Source organism: Tasmannia lanceolata, unplaced genomic scaffold (assembly GCF_043159265.1).
Source record: "Tasmannia lanceolata isolate RefF3 unplaced genomic scaffold, GAP_Taslan_0.1 ptg000029l, whole genome shotgun sequence".
Classification (NCBI taxonomy): Eukaryota; Viridiplantae; Streptophyta; class Magnoliopsida; order Canellales; family Winteraceae; genus Tasmannia; species Tasmannia lanceolata.
In genome coordinates, this window is record NW_027518706.1 from 9,452,023 (window position 1) to 9,464,641 (window position 12,619).

At 37.7% G+C, this 12,619-nt stretch overlaps 1 protein-coding gene across 1 annotated transcript; it reads left to right on the forward strand.

Moving 5' to 3' along the window:
* Positions 1 to 6,011: 6,011 nt before the first annotated feature.
* Positions 6,012 to 11,473, forward strand: LOC143859158 (zinc finger (C2H2 type) family protein). Its single transcript, XM_077369841.1, has 4 exons — positions 6,012 to 6,214; positions 6,335 to 6,443; positions 6,539 to 6,601; positions 11,265 to 11,473. Exons 1-4 carry the CDS (start codon positions 6,130 to 6,132, stop codon positions 11,365 to 11,367), a joined length of 360 nt encoding a protein of 119 aa, XP_077225956.1. The 5' UTR covers positions 6,012 to 6,129; the 3' UTR covers positions 11,368 to 11,473.
* Positions 11,474 to 12,619: the final 1,146 nt, after the last annotated feature.

A 12,619-nucleotide genomic window follows, 5' to 3' on the forward strand; every position in this document is an offset into this window, starting at 1 on the left:
AGCCATCACTAATGTATCTATGAGACAGAGACTACAGAGGGGCAGATTTTCTTTACGTGGGAAAGAGTCAACGGCCTGATTACGACGTACAGTGGAGGTGGCAGTCTCATGTTAAAAAGGGGTGAAATTATCATTTCCATTTTTACAAAAGATCATATATAGCTTTCCATATTATCAAATACCACCTCTTGATTACAAATTTACAAAAGGCTACTTACTATTTGCAAGCATCTATCAAAACAACACCTACGCTCCTCATGGAATTGAATGAAATACCCAAGCACGAAAAAAGACTAATTACCCCTTGCTCTGTGGGAAGCCTAAATCCATATTTCCCAGGGTTGCCGTTGAAATCTAGATTGAGGCCGAGTCAGCTCTCGAAGCGAAGGTCAACAACCTGTGCACACGAACAAATCATCAAAAACCACCCGAAGTTGGACTCTATAAAGGCCCTCCGGTACTTAACTTAGCAGCAACGGCAACATATGCGTAGTGAAAGTTATGAATTGTTTTAGAATCCGTACCTTTGAGTCTTGCCTCTCGTTTTATAGAGAGAGAGAGAGAGAGAGAGTCCTGACATGTTGAGAGAGTTATCCTTTGGGGCTCTTTCCCAATTAGCCGAGTTTCCTGGAATCTCTAGTTTCCAAATTTATCTGTGGCGGCTGATTTCAGAATTGCAATGTTAGGGTTTTTTTAGGGTTCTTAAAGAGGCATGAAGTTACCCCTTTGCCCCTGGTGCGTTTGGGCCCACTTCCGCCACAGCTATTAAATCTTATTTTCTTATTATAAAATTCAGCACTCTGGAAATCTAATTGAAGTTTAATGAGTATTAAACCCTACTACTTGCTTTTATTAAACATTAAGGCCATGTTTAGCATCCGTGAACTTTTTTCATGATTAATTAGTTTTCAAGTGGTGGGAGAGGGGTAAGGCGGGTGGGAGAAGAATAGACTTGAGAGGGGAGGAATGAGGGTGAGAAGTGGCTAAAAAAGAAAGAAAAAATCAATCATATTTTGAGTGGAGTTTTTGTTTCCTTGAGTGGCTAAGCTCCCCCACTTGTTATATTTCCGCCCTTTCTCCCTTTCCTAAAACTCCGTATTACAAGCACTACACCCAAATTGCAAAGTGGAAACAAGAAAGACACGAGTGGAAAAATATAAGTAAAAAATATTTATAAAATCCTAATTAGATCAGTATGATCTTGAGTTTTAAAACAGAAGTAGTTGAGCTTAGTCATGGGATTGAACAACTTGTACACTTTTGAACTTTCACTATACGAAACAATGATGCATTTTTCATATTTATCTTCCAACTTTCTTCTTGTTTCATCCAGCAAGTGAAAGTAAGCAATACTACCAAAAATTCTCAAGTGAGCAACACAAGGCTTATGACCACTCCAAGCTTCTTGAGGAGTCATACCTTAAACACTTTTTTATGATGCCCGATTCAAGAGATAGATGACACTTGCAACGGCTTCCACCCAAAACATATTAGGCATCTCTTTTGCTTTTAACATACTTCTAGCCAACTCCATAATCGTTCGATTCTTCCTTTCGGCAACCCCGTTTTATTGAGGTGTGTACCGAGTGGTAAGTTGATGTCGAATCCCATTCTCTTTCAAAAAATTCTAAAACTCATGAGAAACATATTCACCACCTCTATCGAAACGCAAAGTTTTCAACATGAAACCACCTTGCTTTTCAACTAAACTCTTGAAAGTTTTAAAGCAACCAAAGACTTTCGATTTTTCTTTAAGAAAATAAACACATGTCTTTCTACTATAATCATCAATGAAGGTGAGAAAATATCGATTACCTCCATTGATGTTGTTTGCATAGGCCCACATAAATCCGAATGCACCAGTTCAAGAGGATTTGATGACCTCCAAGCCTTTCCAACGAGAAAAGAGTATCTTTGATGCTTTCCAAGTGCACATACTTCACATACTCAATCTTGGCGGTCGATGTTTGGCATGCCTCTCACCATATGCTTCTTGTACATGAGACATAAAGTGTCAAAGCTCAAATGCTCATAACGAAGATGCCATAGTAATGACATATCTTGACAATGGTGTTGAAATAAGGAAGACCTTCCCTTTGAAACTTTAGAGGAAACATCTTGTTTTGCATCATTCTCACCTTGGCTATGAGAACATGATTTTCGTCTTTGATTTAGCATATATCTTCCTTGAAATGAACATCGTGCCATTTTCATTAGAAGTTGCCCAACACTCAAGAGATTGTGCTTTAGACCGGGAACATAGAAAACATTGGAGATGCCATTGACCCCTTTTTTTGTTTGGACAAGAATATCACCACTTCCCCTTACACAAAGCCTCTTGTTATCACCCGTTAGAACTTCACTTTGGAGAGATTCATCCAACTTTTCAAACACGCCTTTGTTTCCGGTAATGTGGTTACTACTACCACTATCGAGATACCACGTTTTATCAAGAGCCACTTCTTGCTCATTACAAGCAAGAAAAAGTGTCTTCTTCTTTATTTTCATCTTTCTCATACATGAAGGTAGATTCTTTCTTGCTTTTTTCCGTAATCTTCTTTCTACAATACTTCATGGTATGATCAAACTTTTGGCAATGATAACATTGAATTTGGGATAGAGGTCTTCCTCTCCCTCTTCCTCTTGTAGAAGAACCACTCTCATCTTTATCATATTCTTGATTTCTTTCTTCACCATTTCTCCCTCTTCCATGAAAAGAATTTCTTCATCTTCCTCTAGAGCCTCCTCTAAAAGATACTTGAGTTTGAAAAGCTTGTTCTAGAGGAGAAGAATCAAATTGCTTCATTCGTAGTTCATGGGATTGAAGCGATCCCAACAAACTTTCTAAGGATAAAGAAGCTAAATCCTTAGATTTTTCAATTGCAACAATAATATACTCAAATTTTCAAGTCAAACTTCTAAGGATTTTTTCAACAATCCTTCAATCTTGAATATCTTCACCATTTACTCTCAATTGATTCACAAGAGAAATAATCCGATTGTAATAATCCTCAACCGATTACGAATCGTTCATCCTCAATGCATCAAACTCATATCTAAGAGTTTGTAATCTCACCAACTTTACTTTGTATTCTCCTTTGTATGATGTATAGAGTGTATCACATGCTTCTTTTGCCGAAGTCACCAATGAAATTCGATCAAAGATGACTTCATCCACCGCTTGATAAATGAAGAACAAAGCCTTCTTATCTTTCTTTCGATTGTCTTTCAACTCATTGAGTTGTTGAGGAGTGAGAGCCGCTTGATCCTCCGGTTCTTCAATGTCGGTCTCAATAATATCTCATAGATCTTGAGATCCATACAACACCTTCATTTGAATGCTCCATTGGTTGTAGTTCTTGCCATTAAATCGAGGAAGTTGAGGTTGCAACATATTGTTGGAAGCCATGATCAATCTTCAACCTATGCTCTGATACTACTTTGTTGGAATGAAACCAACAAGATTGAGGCCAAACACACAAAGAAAGTAGCCCAAGTTGTTATACTACTCAACAACCTTCAAATTTCACTAAAATGGTTTACATATGAAGAAGATACAAGGTCCAAAATGTAGCCTACACTACAAATCAGATATTAACATTTCTTAATTACTACTAGCTTTCCTAAGCACCACTAACACACTAACACATGAGAAGTAAAAGCATTACACAATTCCAAAACAAGAAAACTAAGTCCCTAGGCCATTAAATCCCAGAAAGGAGATTTCCAATGTGGTCAAGTCTATCTTCCATGTTTCCAATGTAGAAGTAAATGAGAGGATGGCAAGCACCATGAAAATACCAATTTCCAAGACAATGGAAATTCCAAGAGTCAAGTAGTCCAAGGGTCAAGTGGTCAAGCTTAGAATTCCAGCAATGCAGTGGACTGAATATGATTGGAAGCCGAAGTTTTACAGCCTCTACGAAGACTTTAGCCATAAAAAAAAGACTTTAGCCACTCATCTTATGGCTGACCCCAGCTTACCCAACTTATGCCTAACCCCAGCTTATGGCTAACCCCAGCTTACAAAGCAATACCTAACCCTAGCTTACGCATAAAAAAAAAAAACTTTAGCCACTCATCTTATGGCTGTCCTAGGAACAAACCTCGAGAGAAGCACCAAAAGCGAGAATGACAACCGCTAAAGAAATTCCATTGAGAGAAACGTAAGAGTAAGCAAAACCCATTGATACCAAAGCCGAAAAAACCAATCGGCAACCATCAACCCAGACAAATCGAGTCACGAAACCACCCCCCGTCTAATAGAATTGCAGTCTTGGATAGGATAGAAACGAATGAAGATAAAAAAAAAAACTAGAAAATTAATCTCTACTGGGGAAATACCCATTCAAACCCACTAGGATAAACGGATTGAAGGAAATAGTCACTTTAAGAGAAGGTTCATACCATATGACCCGACACAACTGAAAAACATGAGGAAATTCGAGATACCTCCGAAGGCGATTTGTTGACAGATCACAATGACTGAAGGTGAGCCGTAGCAGGAGATTGCAAAGAAAAAAATATATCTTTGCACTCCCTACCGAAGACGCTCCTAAAGATCCCAAGCTGCACGAAAGCAAGGAATCAAAGATGTTTTTAAAATCATTTGGAATCGATTGTTTCCGCTCTCTCTACTAGCTATTTCTTCTAGGGTCCTTTAAAAGAATTTGGATCATATGAGATTCGTTGTTTTCCCTCTATCTTTAGATATTGATTCTAGTGATAGGGTTGGTTTTTTGTGCTCCCAATTGATATTTTTCCTTCATCTTAATACAATTGTAGGGTCTTGCCTAACCCAAACTTACCTACTAAAAATGGCATTTTGGTATTTTCACAATTTTAAGTGTAATTTGATCTTCTTCTTAGTTAAAATCAGCATTCTTATGAATTTTCATGTCAGGTAGGCACTTGATGCATGTTTTGCAAATAGTAGCTGGTCCCTTTATAAATTCAAAATCTATGTTTGTTTTTTTATGAATATTGACAGGTGGTCTTTTGTAAAAAAAAAAAAAAAAAAACCTTAATTTATATCATTCCAAAACCATATTATTTATAATAACGAAAAGGGAGCTACAAAATTCGCCCCTTGTCTTTCCCCACAGCCTAAGCCTATACCTTTTTGGGTCGTTATCCGGTCCTCCTCTCTCATCCAAAGAACTCACGAGAAAGTACAAACTTGCAAGACTACGTTCTCTAAACATGGACACAGCAATAAATTGAATCCCAACGCCGTTGCCAATCTCACGGGTTCTTCCACAGTTGAATATTACCGAGTGGTCTCTCCAAATTTGAAGACTTGCTAGTTTTTTAGGCTAGGCAATTTTGCAGACTGACATTTTGCGGCTGACTTTTGCAGGAGAGAACCGTCACCTCGAACGAATTAGATGAATAAGACAAAATCTTTTAAAACATTGAGTGATGACCTTAAGTTTGGTTAAGTGATATATTCGCCCCCCTTAATACTTGGGACAGTCCCTTCGAGGGTAAAGGAGTAGTCATAAATACACTCGAACGGGCTGTCCCAAATTTAAAAAAGGGGCAAATATATCATTTTGATTGGATGATTTTGTCCCTTAATCAGTGAAGCCGATGATGCCAAGAAAAGCTAAGCCGTTGATCAACACATGTTTAGGCTGTTACGCTCCTTCCTATTAGACATTTATCGGGCCATGATAAGATCCATTGATCCAAAGCTGTGATCCATCAAGCCTTATTTCGGATTTTACCAAGAAAAATCTAAACCGTTGATGTTTTGTAGTCCTTTACTAATGCGTGATCAAACGGTCAGAATAATCTAAGCACGATGAAACAATAAAGATTAGGCTATGACGGAGTGGGCCCACAAGATCAAAAAAAGTACTTGAATTTCAGGGATACTCTTGTCATTCTTGCTAAAGATCCACGACAAATTTGGTATTTAGAACATCAATACTGTCCGCACGATTTTTTCAAAGAAGAATACAAATGAATGGTTTGGATCATAAAAAAAGTCGCCCCCTACTTTTACCTCATTCAGCCCATATTAAACTGAGGCGTGAGCAAAATCTTTCTCTCTTTCTAGGGTTTCTACTTTCTAGGGTTTAAGAAAACCGGATCTAGGGTTTAAGAAAACCAGTTCTAGAGATCATGGGTGGAAAATGCCCTCACAGGAAAGTGAAGAAACGTAGGCTCTCTCACAAATCCGCTCGCCGTGCCAAATTCCTCGTCAAAGATATCCTTTCTCTCTCAAATCCCATGAATTTGTTCTTCTTCTTATCCTTTTTTTTTTTTTTCTGTTTTCAAACAAATTTTCATCATAATTTATAGTTTTTCTTAACTAAAATTCGATCACGAGACGATGCAATCCACACAGAGCTTCGCACTGCAGATGGAGAGACGAAATCCTTGCCTTTGGATGAAGATCTCCCTGGAATGGGTCAATTCTATTGTTTACACTGCGAGTAAGAAATTTTCTCTTTTTAATATCATTTTCTCTCAATTCCAAGATTAGTGTTTTGTTTATTGGATTTATTTTGATGCAATTTTCTCCTTCCAGTCGTTACTTTGCAAACGTATCGGTGAGAGACGACCACTTTAGATCGAAAAAACACAAGAAACGGTATGTGGGTCGTTAACTCTGTTTGATTTTTTAGGGTTTTTGATGATTTGGGGTTTTTGTCTTAATTATTAGGAAATTCATTCTTTAGCTTAAGATTATTGCAACTCTTCAAGAGAATTTGATTGTTTTGTTTGCGACAGTAATCTCGACTGTTATTATGAACATATAACTATAACATGTTTGTCAAGTTGATGAATGACATCCCATTTGTACTGATCATTTGAAAGGAAACAAAACAAGTTGGTGCATTTTAAGGAAATGACTTCCCTTTATTAGCTTATATGTGACTTCTTTGCCTTGGCTTCTTTATTTTGCACATGGGGTAAGTGTATAGTACAAGGTAATTTATTCATTTCAATACTTACTCATAGTGAGGATTTAATGAGCGAACTATGACATGTAGAAAGGGATCTTTTCTTTTGTTTCTTTTGAATAGAAGAGCTTTTGAGCTTGAGCGAGCCTTTGAGATTAGACATATGAAGTTGTGAACCCCTATCACTTTTCTCTCTTCTTGTGTAGAATGATCTCATCTATCTTTATTTTTATTAGTAGCCATCGAGCATTTTTCTTGTGCTAGTGGTGGTTTGCCGGGATATGTAACCTAGAATGTTGGTTATGAGTCTTGTGGTTGCAAAACAATTGGGGTTCCTCATTACGCTTGTCATGTGGACATGGAGGTAATTGAGTCGATCCAAGAACTAAGGAGAAATGTGGATTGTCTAACCCAGGCTGTAGTGCGTAGAGCATACTCCAAGAGAACCCAAGATCAACATAATCAAATGTTGTGGTAATCTTTATGATGTTTTTTTGAGAGAAAATATTATGTTTATGATGATGATGAGGATTTAGGAATGCTAGAAGAAAATTGAGTGAAAGAATGCCTATATATGACATCTTTGATAATGCTGAGTAGATTTTATGTTATTTTCCATTTTTAGAAGTGGTGGTGGAAAACAATTACAAAGAGGAGGAGTTCGTTGGAGATTGTCATAAAACCAATGAACGTTAATGATGCATGCTAGTTGGATGATAATATGCCATAGAGTTGTTTGGTTATTGGGCATCAAATTGTAAACCCTGACTTGTAGAACAATTTTTTTTTTTTTTAAAAATCTTTTGAATATAGAAAATATTTTGAGCTTGAGGAGACCTTCGAGCTTGGACATGTGAAGTTGTGACCCCCCCTCTTCTCTTCTCTTCTCTCTCTCTCTCTCTCTCTCTCTCTCTCTCTCTCTCTATCTATCTCCTCTACAGTTAAGAATATTCATTTGTTATTGGGGAAGGTCTCTTGTGCAAGTTATGATTCACCGAGGTATGCTGTTAGAATTCAACTGTTTCCGATAGCATAATTATGTTTTTTATGATGACAGTGAAAAGCTTTCAAATCTTCCTTTCTACACCATGGTGTTAAAAATGCCTTTTAGATCGAATCTCTGTCTGTATTCAAATGTAGGCATGGCAAGGCAATCCTTGTTGTTCTTTGGGTCCACCTTGCTTTTACTGGTTTGTACTTATTGATTGACGGAGAATTGAAATAATTATCATTTATGTTCCAAGCAGTTGTTTTATGTTGTAACCAACATTTTTTGTCGTGACTAGCATGATATATTACATTGAAGTGACTTAATGCCAACTACTCACTGAGAGAGAGATTCTCTCTTCTTCATCTTTCAAGTTCGAAAACGCTGATGGAATATTGCTATGTAAGCTAAGGTTCTTATTGTTTGGAAAGATGTCTAATTGCATGCTGCTTATGTATAAGCAGAATACAAGCCTATGTGGTGGGTAGGCTTTCAACCTCCATGATTTTAGTCTCCTTCTTCTCTCATAGGAATTGGGTGTGGATGAGTTCTAAACATTAACATGGTGCTAGACCATGCTTCTAGATGTATGCTAATCAACTTGGAATCCTACCTCTCCATTCCTTTCTCTCTTTCCCTTTGGTTCTCTCATACGCTATCGGGTATGAGACCTTGAACTGATTCTTGTCTTGTCTTTTTGTTCTCTCATCACTATCGGATCTGAGACTCTAGACATATTGCCTTATCCACTATTAAAGTTGTTGTACCTTGGCTTGGATCTCGTTTCCATTAGTAAAGCCTAACTAACCATTCAATCCCTAATCACTAAACTTTCCTTCCCAAACCATAATCTCTTCTTCGATCTGAAACTCTATCCCAACCATTTGAACTATTATCAATTCATGACACCTTAACCCCACCCATTGCTTTGAAAATCTTATGCGTTATATTATGCTATCTCAGATAAAGCCACCTTAAACCATTACAACCCAAGGTCCTTTTAAGAATGTTAAAACCTGCTACGGAGTTGAAATTACCTAAAGCCTTATGATTTAGCTGACACTTCAAATTTTCAATAGACATGCGCATAGTTTTAAAACTCCCCCACGTCACCGTGGACTCCCTTTTACCTTGGCCCCGTTCCGCATTTTGTTACCGCTTTCCACATTTTGTAGGGGTGCAACTTGGGTGGGGTCTGATTGAGCTTTTGCTAAAAAATGAATAGGAATCAACCCGAACCCGACTCGATTTTAAGGTAAAAGGTCAACCTGAATTACAAAAAATCGACCCGAGTTGCACCCCTAACGTTTTGTCCCAATAAAAACTCCTTTGTCTATCCTGAATTGACCGCATCAATTGAGTACTCAGCTGCGTCAACTGAGTACTCGACCACATCTTGCCGAGTTGACTAGAATTTCTTTGACCGTGTTTTGACCCGCACCCTCACTTTGAAACACTGGGCACGTGTGTCGACACTTACACGTGTGTCGAAAAATATCTACACTCCTTTCGACACTTGTAAATGTACTGCTACAATTTTGACTTATGCGGGCACGTTGAGACGTTATTGTACCGTGCCAAGTGAAATAGTATTTATTATCGAATATTGTGTTTACATCCTCGTTTATCGTCAGCTCATATTCTATCATTAATTCTTCTTTGACTCTTCTTTAACCAATATTTGTTGTTATCCCCCTTAAACCTAAAACACTAAACAGTCTTCCAGTATAATATTCATTGTATCTTATTGGCCTTTCTTTCTCGATGCATATTGGAGACCTTAGATAATTTGATTAGATTGTTAAATGCACAATTATTTGATTATGTTTTAGTTGCTTAATCTCAAGATTTATTAGTTTGTTAAATGAATACCAAATTTATTTTGTTTCAAATTATGATTATTAATCAGTAATTTTATATCATTCAAAAAAAAATAAAAATAATCAGTAATTTTATATGTAAGTACATGTATGGGCATCTCCCTGTTTATGGATTTTTCAGGGTTGCCGTGTCGGACACCTTGTATCCGTGTTGACAGATCATAGCTACGACCCCTCGTTTTCCCTAAATCTAATCAGCCCAGCCCCTAAATCCTATCTTGCAGCAAAACCGTGTACCTGTAGTCCCTCTTCTTGGATTGTCCGACTGTGAACTTGAAACCAGTCGCTTTTCACCTATCTAAACACATCGGCTATCTTAGTAATGCCCTCAATCCTTTACAAAACCCTTTCCCATCGATTATTAAAAATCCTACCTCTTAAACCCATAACAGTCCACACTTGAAACCCGTAACCCTTGCTTTGGCTGTCCTATGTTGCATTGGTATCAGAGCATCCCCTTGGAGTTGTACTACGCATCCTTGGATAATTAGGAACATAGGAAGCCGAAGGAATTCATCAAAAAATATCTTCAATTAATGGAAATTTTAGAAACTGAAATTCGCCTATTAATGCCTTTCCCTTTCTCACCAGTTCGACATTCTGCACCCCTCACAGGCAAGCTTAACCACTCGTAGTTCCTCACCAAAATTTAAAAATAATCGTCTCATTGACCATTGTAACGCAGATTCTTGAATCTGTAAAGTATTCAGATTTCCATACCTCAGTTAACTCTTTTAACGCTATTCTTTCGTATTGTTGGTACTGAGGCCCCTACTATTTTGCAACATGACCTTTTTTAGACCCCATTCTGGATATCCTCTTGGATACCCCTCTCCATGACCCACACCCAACTTGCTATTTTAGTTGGCTGAATAAAACATATTCATCATCTCTCTCCTTTCCAGGAACTCAACATTATTGATCAACACAAATGGACTCTTACTTGATTTGGCCCAATGTTTTTCAGTTGTCTCATGATCAGTCTATTGTAAATCCAATGGCTATCAGCTAAGCCTTATTACAATAGGGCGAATTTATCTGCACCTTCTATTTAATATTATGAAAATAAACATTTTGGGTACTTGCTTTCACCTTCTTTTTGTCTTTGCTAGACATATTATCTATTGGTTGGAACTAACTAGGAATTAGTCAAAGTGCAAGTAAGCAAGGTTCCAGCACTTCCGGGCTTGATCACTATTTCCTTGTTGGCCATGGTTGCTATAATTAATTATCTGCATGCTAATGGGATGTTTAGTTTGTTGAAGTAGTTAGCTGATACTTTTGGGGATAGGGTGTTTAGTTTGTTTGGAGTAATTAGCTGATATTTTTGGGCTTAATAATTGTTCACTCTTTTAGAATTGGTTTTGCAAGGTCAGGAACTTATTCCTAATATATTAAGCACTGCCTAAAAATATTTCTAGCGTTTTCCAGGACATACTTTTTCCAATGAAATGTAACTAAAATTCTTTGGTGATCATGTAGTGTGAAGCAAATGATGGGACCCGCACCACATAATCAACTGGATGCTGAATTAGCGGCTGGAATGGGGATGCCCGATAATGGTCCCAAGCTCATGTCCAGCTGAGCTACTGCTTACCCTCTTTTAGGTATATTCGCACTTTTTGTTTGTACTAGGTTAGGTAAGCTACAGTTAAGTCTTAAACATGCGGAATACAATTTATTGTTTTGATCTGAGGATTCTACCATGTAATTATTGAGCAGCTGCAATGTTTTTTTTTTTTTTTTGAAAATTAACAATTTATTCCAATAAAAAACCTAAGAGTACAATGAAGGCAGGGACAAGATGTCCCCGCAAAACAGAAACACCAGTAAACAGCTGCAATGCTTTGATATCACAATTTATTGCTTTAATGTGAGGTCCTCAAAACTACCAATATACACTCTCATCTATGAAAGAAAATTGTACTCCCAACCCTGAAAGAACTTGGTGTTGGCAAGTTCTGTGTTAGAAAAACATGATACCACCTGGCTTTCAATAAACTGCATATGAATATTTAAATTAGTAAGAGAGCAGTGCAGAGCTCTGGTCGAATGTATGTATGGGGCCCCATATTCATGGCTGTCTGTGGCATGTATGTTGTGGCCCTTTATACCTCTATTAGCGTACTTAACACTAGCAATTTTGGTCTTAGGATGTTGCCATTTTGTACCACCTGCTGTCCTCCATACCCTTTCACCTATTTCACTGTGCGATCGAACGTGTTTAACTGTTGGGCGGACATCTTCAGCATACAAACAGTCACCACAGGGCCCACAACACCCACAAGGCAAGTTATGCTTACAAGGGTGTTAGTGAACCCACTTGAGTCGAACCAGGATCAATATCACTAAACTGACATAGTTTTGCAGGGGAATTCAACATTCAAACTTGCAAGGGTTTGATGGGTAAACCAAGCTTTCGAAAGTTTCACCGAAAGTTATTGTAGACATTGTGAAACTGAACACTAACATCAACTCTTCTGCCTTGATTTTCATTAGATTTAACAAGACGATATTCATGATTGTTCAATTTCCTTGTGTTAGGAATGCACTGTCACGCAAACTCTAGGGGGGCCAAAACTTGATCTATCACCTTGCGGTTAAGTTCTCACATAGCTACAGGGACTCTAGTTTCGTGACACACCATCTTTTTGTATGCTCGATTACAAATTGTTGTCTACAATCTCAAGCTATTGTGACATCAATCTTAGTAACTATCAATGAGCTCAACAAGACAACTTTTAGCTTACAAGTAATGTGCAACATGCCATGAGTATAACCAAAGTCTTAGCAAGGAGAAACTTACTGCACAACGCTCTTTGAGAAATAATATCAGC

Coding starts and splice junctions, on each gene's coding strand:
- LOC143859158 (XM_077369841.1), top strand. CDS start 6,130: ATGGGTGGAAAATGCCCTCACAGGAAAGTGAAGAAACGTAGGCTCTCT. Junction 6,444..6,538: donor TTCTATTGTTTACACTGCGA/GTAAGAAATTTT, acceptor TTCTCCTTCCAG/TCGTTACTTTGCAAACGTAT. Junction 6,602..11,264: donor TCGAAAAAACACAAGAAACG/GTATGTGGGTCG, acceptor GTGATCATGTAG/TGTGAAGCAAATGATGGGAC.